This window comes from Halichoeres trimaculatus, unplaced genomic scaffold, assembly GCF_033239565.1.
Source record: "Halichoeres trimaculatus isolate MK-OKI-2021-1 unplaced genomic scaffold, fHalTri1.1 fHalTri1_scaffold_16, whole genome shotgun sequence".
Taxonomy (NCBI): Eukaryota; Metazoa; Chordata; class Actinopteri; order Labriformes; family Labridae; genus Halichoeres; species Halichoeres trimaculatus.
In genome coordinates, this window is record NW_027437194.1 from 5,855,361 (window position 1) to 5,872,517 (window position 17,157).

At 40.9% G+C, this 17,157-nt stretch overlaps 1 protein-coding gene across 3 annotated transcripts in view; it reads left to right on the top strand.

Moving 5' to 3' along the window:
* pam (peptidylglycine alpha-amidating monooxygenase) overlaps positions 1–6,591 on the top strand; it is a 29,710-nt gene extending 23,119 nt beyond the window's left edge. For all 3 annotated transcript variants that reach the window (XM_074689965.1, XM_074689967.1, XM_074689966.1), the window contains 3 exons: positions 773–1,048; positions 1,996–2,055; positions 2,252–6,591. In XM_074689965.1, the coding sequence (XP_074546066.1) occupies positions 773–1,048; positions 1,996–2,055; positions 2,252–2,430 (515 nt within the window). In that variant the 3' untranslated portion in view covers positions 2,431–6,591. The remainder of the gene's footprint in view (positions 1–772; positions 1,049–1,995; positions 2,056–2,251) is intronic.
* Positions 6,592–17,157: the final 10,566 nt, after the last annotated feature.

Below are 17,157 nucleotides of genomic sequence, written 5' to 3' on the forward strand. Positions count from 1 at the left end.
CTCTTTCAGAACATCAACCCTAATGTCGGGAGCTCTGAAACACGTGTGTTACCAGAAAACAAACACCCACTGTCTGGGCCTGTTCGTCCAGGGTCAGAGGCTTTGATTGATTACAGAAATAGTTAAGATTTAAATAGTTTTTTTCATCTGTTAAGATGTAAGAAAAAAAAAAAGTGAAACATAATCAAATATATAGTAGTGTATAGCATTCACTTGAAAAAAGAAATCCTCCTGTTTTTACAACACAAATGTCTCGTAAAATCAGAAAATATATATATATTTTTTTTAAATCCTGTTTTTATGAGATACTATCTCATAAATACAGAATTTTCCATAATTCTCTGCTGCAAGACTTGTTGCTGCCTGTTTTTGCTGCTAATCAGAGGCGCAGGGCCAATACATCTAAGGTAGACTTGTAATGAGTTTTAGTTAACAGTTTCGTGTTTCTTCATCGAGATAACAAAGATTTTCAGGATTTTTTTTCTTTTCAGATTCACTTTCTCATAAAATGAATAACTATAATTGGGAAAACAGCTTTATGTAAATTAACTGTGTACTAGTATAAATTTCTCTTGAATAGGAGAGCTTGGGTTACTTTCAGCTTTAACCCTAATGTCAGGAGCTCTCAAACATGTCTCATCATGTTCATGTTTTTAATGATTCACTTCCTGCTGCTGTAGCTGCGTCTGTGGATAAACCAGCTGTGTTTGGCTTTGTGTTAAATCCTGCAGCGTTGGTAACCTCACACCCTCCTCTCTTTCTCTCTGTGCAGCCATGGAGACGATTATTCAGACCAAGGTGAGGCCAGAGAGCAACGCGTCAAAGACTGCAGTCGTCCATCAGAAACAGAGCGAGTCTCTGCCGCCGCCCCCTCCTCCTCAGCAGAAAGCCGTGAAGGCCGAAGAGGTAGAGGAGGAGAAGAAGAAAAAGGGGGAGACTAGACCAGTCAAAGAGCAGGGAGTCCTCCCAGCCGTCATCACCACCCTGCTGCTTGTCCCTCTGGTGCTCGTCATCTCCGTCGGACTCTTCGTCTGCTGGAGGAGGAACAGTACGTACTCCAAGAATACTAAGAATTCACAACATGAATATTCAAAGTAATTTCCTTCAGTGAAAGCAATATAAAACCCACCACTCTTTCTAAAATACACTTTTTTTTTTTTTTTTACCAGGACCATAAAACTAGCATTCTTAATGAATCAAACAATATTATGTTCTTTCATGTCTCTCTTCCTGCTTTTGATCCAAAAAACAGACAAAACGTACAATTTTACGCGTTTATCTCAGGCGCTCCATCCTTTGATCCTCTCCATGGTCTCCGTCGTCTTTTCTCACAATGGCGCAGCTCTTTCTCTCTGAACTACCGCGACACATCCTCAGTTGGAGCATGAGCTGCCTGAACTTTTCTGACTTGCAGTGTGTCGCTATGTCTCTGTCATCTCACATCTTCTCCTCATATCCATGCTGAGCTCTCGTCCAAAGAGCACACCTCTCTCACCCACAGTAGTTTATGAACAGGATTTTGATTGACAAGCTCCGCCATTATAGATGTCAAAGGCAGCGAAGACGGACATTTTAATATTGACCAGTTGAAAAAAATGTGGATTTACAAATCTTCTTTCTTCAAGTTTTCATTTGATTAGTCATGCACTACAATTTTGTAATGTCCTAGAATTTAAATTCGTTATTTGGGGACTTAAAGCAAATATGAGATTAAAATGTGATTAATTCGATTAATTAATTACAAATCCTGTAATTAATTAGATTATTTTTTTCCAATCACCTGACAGCAGTTAGAAACAACATGCTGGACTCTGATTGGCTAAAGGGAAAAAGTGCCTTTTAATCATTTATTCTCAGTATTTATAGAAATATAGATATAGATATAGATATAGATATAGATATAGATATAATATATGGAGCATAAGGGGGAAAGTTACATAAACAGATAAAACATGGGAGCTTTCACATTAATGTTGTTGAATCTTGTTTTTGCAGACCGGTGTGAGGTGAAATCTGATCCCAGCTCTGTTGGGGGGATCCTTGGGAAAATACGAGGTGAGTCCTCCATGATATCTGACTCTAACTCTACAATCTGAACTTAAATCTGAGTCTCACTGCAGAAGAAAACATGTCTCAGTGAAATCTTTCAATAATCATTAAAGCGCTGCACACATCCTGAAGAATATATGGAAAAAGAAAATGAAGGATGTTTGATTTTGGATGAATATAACGTCACCTGTTCCTCTTTCAGGTAAAGCAGTGGGCGGTCTGAACCTGGGGAACTTCTTCGCGTCACGTCAGGGTTACACTCGCCAGGGTTTCGACCAGCTGAGCACCGAGGGCAGCGATCAGGAGAGGATGGACGAGGACAGCAGTGACTCAGAAAACGAGGAGTACTCGTCTATTCCTCCTCCTAAACCCTCCTCTTAGACCCCGCCCTCCTCGCTTTCCATGTACGTCCATCATCATGTTCAACTGTTGTGTTAGCGGCCAATCTCATTCTTTATTTAAAAAGAAACTGTACATACGAATAACAACTGATATGATTTAACATGTTTTGTGCTTAATTTAGCCAAGAGGAGTCACACGTTTGACTTTAACAAATCTACCAAAATGAATCTCTCAGATTAGCCTTAAACTCAGATATCCCTCCTTCACCAGTTATCGGGACTTTCTTCACGTAAACAGTAGAAATGGGAGCAAGGGGCCAGATTTTATTTAAAAAGCAAACTTTTCACTGAATGTTTGATTTTCCTCTGATGGAGAAGTGGGCTAATGCTGCACAGTCAGCTGATGGTATTTGGACCAGCAGGGTCTTGTTTCAGTAGAGACACTGTGACCAGCATCATTATCCTGAGGTAGCTCCTGTGTTTAAAGGTGAGGAGGATTGTCTCTGAGTGGTCGTCTCATTCCAAAATTTTTAAGTCATATTCTTTGAGCTTTTACACATTTACTATCAAAAAGATGCATTGAGCATTTCAAACCAGGGTGTATTTGGTTTCCAGCGCTTGAAAACTGCAAGTCTTAACACTTCCACATTGGCTTTGGCAGTTGGAGACACCTCAGAGCTGCTGCCCCCTGCTGGTCAGAGTGATCACTGCATTAACAGAGCCCTGAAATACTGTAGAGCTGTCACAGACCTCCACCTGTGCCGTGACAGCTCTTTGTCAAACTGGACTTCCACAGATCAGGATGAGTTACTGATGAAACCTGCCTTTAATATGATTTTTTAAGAAATGAGTATTTTACGGCTGCACTGATTTAACATTCAGTTTATTTTAAAGGGAACATGCATCCTTCCAGACTTTGGCTGTTTTCAAAACCACCTACTACACACTTCTTATGAATGCAGTATGTATTATGTAGTATGTACTGCATACTAGGGCAAGAGCTCAGGATACAAAAAGATATTCTATTTTATTGTTTTGAAATACTGAAAGTCAAACGCAGACTTACCTTCATACTCTAAATTGAAAACAAAGTGTGTCAAGTTTGTCACTTCAACTACTCTGACCTTAAACTAATGTTGGGTAAAAGATGTGGTCAGTTGGTGTAACTGATATTCCCCATAAAAAATCTGATGTTTCCACAATTATGATTTTAAGTCTACTATACTGTAAAAAATTAAACTTAAAATTGTTTTAAATCAACTGACCCAAGAGTAGAGAGAAAACATTGATGTTCACAGCATCAAAACTCATATCATCAAACATACAACATCCAGTGGAGTTCTCTTTGGCGCCATCTACTGCAGTGGAGGTGCAATGCTGCTAAAATATGACTTTTATTTTTATTTTTTGTCAAATATTTTTATTATATTTTCTGTTATTAGTGTGTTTACAGAGAAGGAAAAGACATTTTAGATACACAAAATGGAAAAATTTGGGAACAATAACATCATATTCATTTACACTACAAGAATTAAAAGGACAAGACAACACATGCAATCGGCTTGTGGTATCAACAAATAATGAAAATAAATAAATAAGTAAATGAATAAATAAAATAAAAAAATCAGAAAATTAGTAGTTCATTAGTTTTCAGCTTCAATAGACAGGGTATCTGTATGAAGTAAAAAAAGGTTGCCATATTTCATGGAAGGTCCTATGCCGCAGCCACACCAAACGTAAATTTAAATGCGCCACGTAAACGCCCGAGTCTGGACGTTGGACTATTTCAACAAGCTGAGCAGCTGACGCGCGTCACTATGCAGGCAGACTAGAGAGCCCACTCACTTAAAGACAGAAAGCACAAAAGAGCATCTGAAAAACCATGAGCTGTAGTTTCAAAAGCATGACAAGAGAGTGTGTGAAAGCTTTGGAGATCACAATCAAGGCCTGCTGCCTCTCCCTGGTAATCCACCTCCACTGGCCCTGCCTGGCTGCTCCCTGAGACCTCATCCTCAACCCCCTGACCCATGTTCCCGGAGGTCTCCCTGGGGATAATCAAGGGGTTCAGTCAGACTCAGAGATGACCCAGAGGTGAAACATCAATATTGTATCAGAGGTCGAAGCATTGCGATAAATTGCAGTATCAATATTTTTTCACACCTCTACTGCAGACTGCTTTTTTTGCCAGTATGCCTTGCTGGTTTCCAGCTTTAGAGGGCAGAAGTAAATCAAGCTAATAACAAAACTACTACTTTAGGATCATGTTACGGTTTGCATAGGTGGAGAAATGTTTATGTGGACTTAAATCAGTTGAAAAGAAGGACAAAGTTACCCCAATTATCACCTCAGAAACAACTAGAAGTGACAAGAATCACCTGAGTCTCGACTGAAATTAGCATTTTCCACATGCTACATACCACATTTTGGCCAAATTAGCATGTACTGCTGGTATAGTGCGTGGTTTTGAACACAGCCTTTGACATCTCCATGCAGTAAACCATCACTCTCACATTTATTTCAGCTCACTCTCATTTCACTCATCTGTGCCTTTTTCTATTGTTTCGCCTTTTTTTTAGCACCTGAACGTACCACAGAGAGAAACAGCTGCTGCTAGTAGAGCTTGTATATTACTGATTACCTTTCAGTGAACAGAGAATAGATATTATATCATATATATGTATATTTATGTGTGTGTGAGTTTGTGTGTAAGGAGAGTGTGTGTGTGTGATGCCAATCAAACATGTCCAGCAGCCAAGTCTGAGCACTGTAACCTGTTCACAAACGTTCACGGGATAATCAGAGGAAACAGATGCAGGAGCTCAGAGTAGCTTAGATAAATCACGTCATGACGTCATTTTCACTTTTTATTGTAGCTTTACAGCTCATCATGCATGCTGCAAACCCAACACCAAAACCAGGAACACCACTTTAATGCACTTTAAGTTGTTAAGATTGTGTGGCAGGAGAAAACCCTGCATCGACTCTGCAGTAACCAGGTGTTTTTTTTATTGATCTGCTTGTTCGATCGAGGTGTTTGAATAAAATCGCCTCTTTTATTTTTTAGGGACCAGACTCAAATATTCAGACTGTGTTTCTGTTTCTGACACCTAAAATGACAGAATTTACCTTTGAGTAGCTTAGATTATTTGATTATTTTTTGTTGGTTAAAGCTACGAGTATGTACATGTCTGTCCACAGGGGGGCGCTAACATAGAAACACAGTGAAAGAGGCTCATGGGAGCTTTAAACAAGGTGGATTAGTCTGAAAGAAAGGATGTAGCTTCAGCCTGGTAGCTCGAAATACTTGATGTTTGATGCAACGATGGACTTAAAGATAATCGATAAACTTGTTAAACAAAAAAATGGGTGTTTGTAGCAAACAGGTGAAAAAACCAACTCGTAATTTCCTCACATTAATCTTAAATTCATCTTTTCATTGTGTCTGTAGACTGTTTATGAGAAGAGGACGTAGCTGCCGTTAAAAGCTGACGCCAATGCAGAAGTGCCTTAAACCTGCAGTTTCTCTAACAGCCAGTAGGGGGAGGGTTTGATTGTACCGCAGCCTGGAAAAGATAGTCCTCCCCCTCAGCTGATGTAACCCCTCACTAGATATTTTTCTCATGATTTTTTGGTCTCAATCTCTAGATTCAAGTCTTCCTGAATAATAATATTGAAATGTTTCCACTCTCTGGTCTGGACCTCGTCACTTCTGGCTCCAAAAAAAGCAAAACTGAACTTCACAAAGTAACACATGACCCCACATTGGCTGCGTCCACTCCTCGTAAACAGTCTATAATCATGAATCATCTTTAACAGCTTCATTTCCTTCCAATCTCTTCTACATAAACAAGCAAATCCCTCTTGAATATCCCCTCAAAGAGTGTAAACTCTCAGGACGACACACACAAACACACACATACATTAAAATGAATGCTGCATCATGTAAATGTTGATACTCCACATCCTCCTCCACATCTCTCCGCTTTCAGCTTCCTGTCTCAGTTTGCATCGCCGCTCTCAGTCTGCTGCAGTGTGAGCGTGAATGAATGACTGAATGAATGAATGAATGTTGTCCTTTATGGCATGCCGTAGAAATGTGCAGTCACATGTTGGCTCTCTGATATTTATTGTAACACACTGGTTTTGCTGCAAGAGTACTATTTTCAGTAACTATGTAATTTGTGTAATAAAGTGTTTGCAAAGCATCACAACGTGGAGTCTGACTGCTTCATATGACATCACCACTTCCTGTCCTGATTTCAGTGCTGTCCCTGGTGGCAGGACTAGGGCACTACACCTAAAATAGTCTCGATATTACATTCAAACCATGGACTGTTTAAAAAAGAAAAAAATTACATCATATTGCTGAGGTCAGCTCAAAAAACTGCTCCCCCTGGTGGCTGGCTGCAGTATAGGTAAAAAAAATCCATCTCCCCAGTCATTCCAGCTGGGTTGTGGTCAAACTTTAAAAAATTAATACACCTCGTAGAAATGTTTCTCTCATCTGATTGTTGTGGTGATTTGAAGATAATAATTTGGCTGCCTTGTATTCAAGTCCTCTTTTTTTCTGAAAAGTTTCATTTTCATTTGTTATAAGAGGTTAAAAACAATGCTTTATGTCTAATGATGATTGACAGCTGCCGTTATTGTATAGTTTTTTTTAGGGGATTATAAAATATGTTGGGAGGAAGAACCAAGAAGAGATGAGACTCCAAAAAGAAAAAGAAAAAATCATTTTTGTCACCCGGCTCCACTGAGATTCTCTCAGAGTCTCTCATAGCCTCTACTACCCAGACTCCGGCCGCACAATGGCGGCGCCTCCAAACCGTACAATGGAAAAAGGTGGGGCCACGCCGTCCTCTCTATATACAGTCTATGATTGAAAACTGACATTTGTTAAAAGATTAGGACCCCCATCTACTGTCACAACCTGAAAACATTTAGAAGAACGGATTAAACTCTAAACAAAAGACTCCCTCTACATGTGAAGGCAGTAATTTGACCCTGAGTAAACTGTGGTTAAGGTAGTTACAGGCTTAATTGCTGTTTTCCTGATTTAAAAAAAACCTAAACATTAAAAAGTCAAATAATTTTGTAACTTCCGCATCGACTGCATGAGGATTTCAGAAACATCTAAAAAAAAAAAGAAAAGATATATTAAGGTGGATTTAGAATATACATACTGTATTCATAACTGACTGACCTTTGTGTAAGATCTTGTCTCATGTCACACTGACAAACCTCTAAGGGGGCACCTGTCTGCGGCTGTATTTGTCCTCTAAACTCTCAATGTTGGTGTTTTCACTTGCTACACGTGTGCAACTCCTGGAGGGAAAACAGATTCACACAGACACTTTCTCCTGCAGCTGTAACATGCTCACCAAAACAGGATTCTGGCACACCTTGATGCACTTTAACCATACGTGTCTGAAGCAATTCATCATCAGCTGATTTTAGCTGGCTAGGTTTAATTTTGATGAACTCTCTTAACTTCTCTTGATGAGAAACAGGTTGTGGACATGGGCTTGTGCCTGTAAAACATGCATAGTCTATTTACTCTGTATACACATGAATTCACCTTTAACCTCTAAACAGTGTAGGCTATAAACAAGGCAAGGCAAGTATATTGTTATAGCACATTTCAGCAAGGCAATTCAAAGTGCTTAACAGAGATAAAAATGGGCAAAAAATATTAAAAGAAAATAATTAAAAATCACTTAAATAGCAAAAAATAAATAGAAAATAAGATGGCGAAAAGAAGGTTTAATCAGATTTTAGGATATAATCATAAAAGTTGCAGTGCAGAGTTGTGCAGTTAAAAAAAAAATTTGTTAGCATGTTAGCTGCACTGACATATAAGTCAAAACAATCCCTGATGCTGAAATACTGAGTTGGTAAAACCAAGAGATCAGCTGCACTGACCCTTCCTCTTAAAAACAACAACAACAACAAAAAAACATTTACCTTAAAGCAAAGTTTCGCTTCTCTTAAATTAGTGTTAATTATGTTTCCTCTAATCTTTCCTCTTCTTCTCGGATAATCATGTGCACATGTGCTGCAAGAGCCTCATTGGTCAGCACAGCTGTCAATCATGGCATCATATTCCTTCTTTTCACAACAACAGATGACTATTTCAAACTAAACTAGGCAGAAAAAATTAAAGCTTGGACATGAATCTGTATGTTAAAAGCTCCACATTAAAATGGGATATTTGCTGTTTTGTCCATTCCTTTGCACAGTCTATAGTTAATTGCTGCAGAATGTGGAGTCCAGCATCACTAAACATTTAAAAAGTTCTATCAAAATCAATCAGAGCAGAGTCAAACAGAGGATGAGAGAGAAATTATCCATGATGAAGAAATAATGGAGGAATCAGTCAGCCTTCAATGATATAAACACATGTGAAGTCAGTCTGTGAGGGATTTCCTCTTAATTGCTCTCATTCAGTGTGCAGCAGCCTCATCAGCTGTGAATAAACGGCCTCACACTGACATCACCTGAGCCTCATCAGATTACAGGTAATAAGCTGCTTTACAGTCAGAATAGAATCGATAAGAAGTGGAGCAGTCTGAGACGCGCAGACAGACACAGAGGACTGAGGGGAACGGCTGGCTGTCTCTGGGCTTCATACAGGACTCAGACCGTCTCTGGACTTCACTCAGACTGTTCATCTTATCCCGTAAGTTTGAAGTTTATCTGTAGACATGTTGATCAGCAGTTCAGATTGATGTAAACTGATGGAAGTGGACATGATGATGTAATAATCTTACATTAAGGATATCAACCTGTTAATCATGATGATTCTGTTGATGCAGTGGGCTCTGATTGTTTATGTCTCTGTACAAGCTGTAAGATACTATATCCTGTATTATTACATTTAAATATATGTACAATATCAATTATACAACTTCTTTCTGTTCAGGTTTGTTAGTTTACTGTTTTTTTCTCTCTCATTCAGCCTTTAAATTTTTCAACAGCTCCCAGTTTATGGTCTCATTGTTTTGTATGTAATGTTTGCTTTCTTTCGTACATTTTTTAAGAGCTGTATTTGTGTAGTTTGTGTTTACAAAAGGGTAGGGATGGGTACCGAACTAGGTACTTTTAAAGGTACCAACTGAGCTCTGTCTGTAGTGCCAGGTACCGATTCACAAAATAACGAAAGGCACCTAAACGCATCTTTGTGACTGTGAGATAGTGGAAGAGTAGGCAAATTTCCATGCTGGCCCTGAACATAGCATTGCAAGGTTATATATTGAAGAAAAAAATGTGTTAAATTAAAAAACCGGGGGATTTTATGATCAAAGAAATGGATATTTTTACCAAATAAGCACAAAAAAGGGCCAAAAATTGGTACCGTTGGGTACCGATACTGTACTGTTTTGAATGTGAAAGGTACCCATCTCTACATAGGGGTATACTATATCTCTTTTTTTAAGAATAAGCCTACACAAGCTAAATTTAAGTGAAGAAACCACAACAATAGAGGGCAAACACATGCAGACGCTCCATTTTAAACCACCTAATGTAATCATCATGGCGGGGTCAGTAAGGCCGCAAAATAGACTCTGACACGTTTCAGCACCAAGTGTTTATCAGAGTCACATGACCGTGCCCTGATGATGAAGTTATTTGTTTTAAGATGGACAGCTTTGGAGTGTGGGGGAGATTTTTAGATTTACAGGACATCATCATTTCATCTTTTTGTATGCTTCCTGTTAAAAATGAATTGTTTCTAACTTCCTGTTGGTTAAAAACGTCTCCCTCCCGTCTGTTTCTGTCTCACAGAGATCCTGCTTTAAACTTGAGAATGAGTAAAAGGGGGAGAAGGAGGAGCAGCAGGAGGAGGAAGAGCTCCAGCAGCAGCAAACGTGAGTGGGAGATTTAGGCGGAGAGGAGCGTGCTGTGAGGTTAATCTGCTACTTAGCTGAGTCACATTTTCACACACCTGCACACAGGTAAACAGTGAGAGGACTGCCTCACACTTGCACAGGACGAGTGACTGAATACTGGGTTTATTTAGACATAAGATACATAAAAACGAACAAAAGAAAAAGAATCAGCGAGGACAGAAAGCTCCAGCTTCCTCTTGATTAATTACCTACAGTGAGCACAGACACAGGTAACAATTAGATAACATTCGTCCAGTGAAGTGCACAGACAGATTATGTGTCTGATATTTATGTGAACAAATCTAAAAAAGACCCCAAACAAATCACATGGCCCAGAGGTTCAGGGACTGAATTAGCTGAGGGGACACCTAGCAGACCGCTAGCAGCTCCCACATGTCTTTCAAAGAGGCCACGCCCCCAATTCCTCCTCCCTTTAATCCTTAATCTGCTCTCAGCAGGTGAGTTGTGTATAAATTCAGCCTGGGTATTTGTCATGAATGGAGAAGTGAGCTTTAGAGAACCACACTGGCAGTTTTTACATGTTTAATTCTGCAATATAGTTGGAAATGTAAACATGGAGCTCCACGTTTCCTCATCATGGTACAGATTTAACCTGAACTGTGTTCACAGTTTTTTAAAAAAGAGAGTTTTACTCCATGCGGTGACTTCCACTTCAGAGTCATGTCAGTTTTCAGTGCTGCTTTAGGGCAGGTAGAGCACATCCATCCAGGATTGGTTTTGGGCCTTGTCACTTTTCCACAGACATTTCTCCAGAGTCTCTGAATCGTTTTAATGATCCTTTGTTCTGTGGATGATGAAATTCGTTGCAATTTTACTCTGAGGAACATTATTCTGAAATTGTTGAACCCTTTGCTCACATAGTCTTTCATGGAGTGGTGAGCATCTTTCTTTATATTGTCCTTTTTATACCCAGCAGTGTTACTAACCTGTAGAAAATTAACCTTAGTAGTTTGGAGATTTTTATTTTTGAGCATTACACAGATTTAACACCGCTTTTAAAACTTTTTAAAAACATGTTGCCTGCATTAAAATTAAAAACAAGAATTGATTTTTCCTAAACCAACATTTTTCAATTTCAATATTTTTTGTTTAATTTTTTGTACTATGAAATTCAGTTTTGATCAACATTTTACTTATTCTTTTAACTCCCTTGCCTTAACCTTTTAACTTTCATTTTTTAAAATTCAAGGTATATTAAGTCTATTTCATTTTCAAATCCTTAAAGTTCCATCTAAGATAAAGAAAGGATTTTTTCATATTTATCTGTTTATTTTTTTTCGTTGTCAGAACTCTAAAATCAGAAAACCACAAAATTTAAAAAAATATATTTCAAGCTGCAGAGATGGCCAAACCAGGTTTTACTCATTTTTCAATAAGATATGGCAACTCAAAAAAAAATTAAAAAAATAAATCGATTAATTAATGATAAATAAATAAATCAAAAAAGGGAAAAAAACAGAAAAAAAGAAGAAAAAACAAACAAAATAAATACAATTCTACAAAAGAATTAAAGTTCCATCCAAGATAAAGAAAGGACTTTTTTTTTCCTTATCTATTCAATTTTTTTTACATGGTTGGAGCTCTAAAATCAGAAACCGCAAAATTGAGAAAAAAATATTTCAAGCTGCAGAGATGACCAAATCAGGTTTTACTCGATTTAACATTTTTTTTTTAATAAGATATGGCAACTCAAAAAATAAATTAATTAATTAATTAATCCTAAATTAATAAAGAATAAATAAATGCATTGAATTATTGTTTAAAAATAAATTGATTAATTGATTGATAAATTAATTAATTAAAAGGGAATTTTAAAAAAAAGTGCTACCAAAGGGTTAATCTAAAGGGATACCATGTTATCATCTTTGATGTTGTTGTTTTGGATTAACTCTAATTTAAATATTCTAACACAAAACTTGTTGTTTTCCTCTTTCAGAGAGTGTATCTCCATACATTTTTCACACACACAACAAAAATAACAGCATCAGCTACAAGGACGATATGGTTGAAAAAGGTGAAGTTGATTCTCTACGAAAGGAAAACGCTCCATCAGGATCTGAGGAAGAGGAGAAGTACAGCCACGCTCCACCCAAAGAAAAAAGATTTAAACAAGATTACGACATGAATTCATTAATACACAAGAGGAGCATTTATTCAAAGACCACAGAGGACAAAGAGAAAGGTCTGAAGATCGTGACGTCTGTGTCCGTAGACGAAATGGACGTTTCAAACCCAAAGATCATGTTTCAGCAGTCACAGGAACCTTTATTTGATGAGAACCCAACCAACATGTCCACTCCCATCACCAACATCATGAACATTAACTGCTCCGGCTCCAACGTCAAACTGGAAATCCAGGAGTTCCTCCAAACCAACACCTCAGGGATGAAGACCACGTTTGTTTTCATGAACCAGAACGGGAACACGGGAGAGATGTTTCTGAACACCAGCTGTGAGAGGAGCTGGATGCCAAACAACGAGGCGCACTGTGTGACCAATCACAGCTCCAACTACAGGTTCACCTTTGGAGAACAGACAGAGGCTCACAGCGAGACAAAGTCCATTAGTCCACCTCATATGTGGGTCAACCAAAACCTGTCCCAGTGCTGTGGCGATCACAGACAGCAGCTGACAGAGTTCATGTTGGAGAATCAGCCGCTGAGCCCTCCGTTCTTCAGATCCAAACCTCAGGGGAAGAGGAAGCATCTCCAGAAAAGCTTCAGCACCGATGAATTCTGGGACATACCGCCACCTCAAGAGTTTTCAGACTTCAAACAGAACCTGCTGGAGGAGCTGACCCAGGATCTGGCCTCCTGCAGGATCGCAGACAGACAGAAAACAGAGCGTCATCCTCCAATCACCACCTCTGAGGAAAACCTCACACGCCCGCCCGATCGATCCCCTTCGCTCGATCAGTTATCAGAATCAGACGGATTCTATCCCTCGCTCGTAAGACCATCTATGTCCACCAACAGGTCTAGCTTCGTCAAAGACTTCATCAACCTTCAGCAGAGGAAGTCCTGGATCAGGAACAACAGCATCTCCACCGTAGAGCACAGGACGTGTTTGATACCAAAGAAGAGACGTCAGACGTACCCATCAGAGGGTCTCAGCATGATCCAGGATCAGGATCTCCTGGTTCCCTGTGGTGAATCCTTCTCCTCTTTGTTGCTGTGCTCGCTCCCTCTTCAAGCTGATGATCCAGAGAAGAGTCAGCTGACTGAGGACGGGTTTTCTGTTCATGGAGCAGGAAGTTTCAACTCTTTACAAACCAAAGTGAGCGCTAGACCTGTCTGGGAAGTCCCCCACTGCCAGGATGGGAAGCAGTCTCTGCTCAATCCCTTTTACATGAGCTCCTCTGAAGAGACTCCAGATGATTCCTTCAACGTTGGTGACGAATGTGGAAGACGAAGCAGCGTCAGGTACAATCCTAAAGATCTCAGACAGCAGGACTTCAGACGGGGTGTCTGTAAGGCAGAGAGTGTGGACGACGCAGACTGTGGACACAAAGTGGATCAGAGTGAAGTAGCAGACAGTGGGTTTGACCAAGAGATGGGAGAGGTAGAATTCCACAGCCCAGAGCCGCTGACGGAGGAGGAGGAGGAGCTCAGCAGGAGATCCCTCATGATACAAGTCATCCCGCCATCCTGCAGCGGCTCGGAGGAGCAGATCTTGCAGAGCAGCCCTACAGATTTCTTCCACTGCCGAGTTCACAATGAAAACCAAGAGGATTTGGTCCCAGCTTCACCCACACACAGGAGGTCTTCAGGCTGCACCGTCACACCTTGTGTTCTCCAGCAGAGACTCCTGCAGGTGGAAACCCATCGGAGAGCTTCTGTTGACGACTGCTGCATGGATTCCCTGAACACAAGCAAGGTTACGGAGAATGGTGACCCCAGTACGAAGACTGAAGAGACACAACCTGTACCTGAAGTCTCTTCGTCCAATGTCATCGGAGCTTCAGAGTCCAGAGAGCCCAGGGCGGACAAACAGATTGTCTCCAGATGTAAGTCACGGTAAACTGCTTTCAAACAAACGCTAAATTCTCTAACGGGAGACTAACTGAGTTTATCTTGATCCACAGCTTCCCAGGAAGCCAAAGAGCACCTGATGCCTGTGGTTCACAAAGAGCCGGACTGTTCTGGGTCTGATCACTGGGCCAAGAGGAGGAAGCTCTTCAGAGAGAGCAAACAGTGGAGCTCTGCAGCGGGGAGCTCAATCACCAGCGACATCACCGACGAATCAGGTAGATTTTTGCTCGGGAGACCTTGATTTGATTTGATCAAGGAATGGTCGATCTTACTTCCTGTTGTTGTTATCTTCTCAATCTCAGAGGAAACTCGATCCATGGACGCCACAGATGGAGACTGCGACAACAAAGGCTTCTACACGGAGACGTTCCACTCCTCAGCGTGGATTTATCAAGGAGACGACGTCCCTACAGGAGCCATACCTCCCAGTCTGAACGCAAGGACCAGAGCTGTGTCCAGTAAGACTCAGAAAGACTCCTCAGGTTTACCCAGTCCAAGATAGAGGTCTCTGAGATGACTGAAACCTTTCTTGTCCTTGTGTCCTTGCAGTTCGAGAGAGGACAGTGAGGATCAGTAAGGGGACAGGAGAGTATCCATGGGGCTTCAGGATCCAGTTCTCCAAACCCATCGTGGTGACCGAGGTCGACACAAGTAAGTGGATTCATCACTTTGGACAGTTTGTTCTCTAAAGATGTGATCCGTCTCTGAATCTGTGCTTTGTATTGCAATTTAGATGGAGCAGCAGAGGAAGCAGGGCTGATCGTAGGAGACTACGTCCTCGCCGTTAACGGCACTGATGTGACCAGCATACCTCACTCTGAAGCCGCTGAGTTGGCCCGACAAGGTACGGTGGACGGTTCAAACAAACAGCCTGAATACTTGTGTGTGTTAATCTAATCAAATGTTATTCACTTTAAAGGTCCGGATACTCTGACACTGACAGTTGGATCAGACATCGCTCGGTGTCCCAACACCCCCCGCCCGGCATGTCGAGGTTACCTCCACAAGCGCACCCAGTCGGGCCTGATCAAAGGTTGGAGGAAGAGGTGGTTCGTCCTCACACACGACTGCTGCCTCTACTACTACAGACACAAACGGGTGAGCAGCCAGCATCTTCGGCATCATCTTTACGTATGTCACTGACATGAACCAGCCTTGTGACATCACTTCCTGTTGCTTCCAGGATGAAGGGAAGAGGCGGAGTCTGTCGGCAGTGAAGCTGGAGGGGGCCGAGGTGGGACTAGATGTTTCTCTGGGGAAGCCGTTTGTGTTTAAGTGCCGTCCTCAGGCTGGAAATCGAGTTTACTTCTTCTGTGCGACTTCGAACCAGGAGATGAAGAGGTACCGCACGGACAGTTTTTGTTTGAGCTGTTTTCTCCACATTTTTAAAAACAGCAGCAGATATTTTAGGTGTTTCTTTTTGCCTTCAGGTGGCTGGAAGCAATGGAGAAAGCTGTCCATCCCGTCACACACGTATGTTGATTTAACTCTTACATCATTCCCAGATCTTTGATGTTAACCTCCTCATACTGACACTAATCTTCCCTCCTGTTGTAGAAGCACGTGTGGGTGGATGTGACCCTTCATAACGCCAACCTGCCGCCGCTGGCCGTGAAGAACCCTGAGTGTTTGGGACTTCTTCACAAGATGGACAGGAGCAGGGACACGTGGGTGCAGCATTACTGCATCCTGAAGGATGGATGCTTGTTTCTGTACAGTGGGATCAGAGCCACACATGCACGAGGTACGCACGGACACTTCTTCAAAAAACAGACGTTATCATTTAGGTACAACTTTACAGGTTTTACTGACGATGGGATGATAAAACTCTTCAGCTATCGTCTGGCCGGGCAACCCTGAAGATTAGGAAAGTAAATGTCCTCTAAACTGATTCTGCAGACAACCTGCTGGAAAAACAAAGCTTGTACAAGATTTTAACGTGTTCCTGCAGTAACAGCAGGGATGAAAACCCCTCCTTCTCCTCAAGCAAATCTACTTCTTTCTGAATTGTTGTGGTTTCGCTTTATTATTTTAGTGTCACAATGTCAAAAGTTAGAGACTTTGGTCAATGGACCAAAGAAAACCGGCTGTCTTTTTATATTTAACAGTTGGGTACAGTTAATGTCAGACAGCCTAACAACAAGGGACAAACTCATACAGTTAAAAATGAAAACAAAAATAACCATAGACTGTATGATGTATAGATGTAGTCTCTGAGACGTCACTGGTCTGCCCACCCCGTTTCCTACTCTATCCACTGCCCTCTTCTCTCCAATCAAAGGGATAAAAAGCCTGAAACAATGTATTTAAAAAAAATAACAAAACTGAGTCTCAAAGCATATCGTCCAGAGGAGCCGGGCTTTTTCTACAGGGCGCCCGCCTGTCGGTCACCTGAGCTGTGCCTCTGATTGGGCGAACTCGTGTTCTTGATATCTTCCAAACAGCCAAGTTAGAAACAAATTCACCTCAGTACAGTGTGTGTGCCAATAGCAAACTGTGCTGTTGAGACAGGAGACATTTTTTATACCAGGTCATAAAAATGTTTATTTCTTCTGTGAAAATCTTTTTTGGCTTGGTGTGTATGTGGTTTCCCATACTTCTGAAGCCAGCCTCAAGTGGACACTTGAGGTACTGCCGGTTTTAGTGCTGCTGCATTGTCTCTTATTTTTAGACCAGAGGTTGCTGCTTGGAAATAACACTAAATTTTAAGTGCTCCGGACCTTCAGGGTCAGATTCTTGATCATTTGTGTGTGTGTCTGAAGCAGGGTCTTCTGGTACACCCGCCACGTTTGTTTTGGTGTTTTTCTGCTTCTGCATCTGTCTACT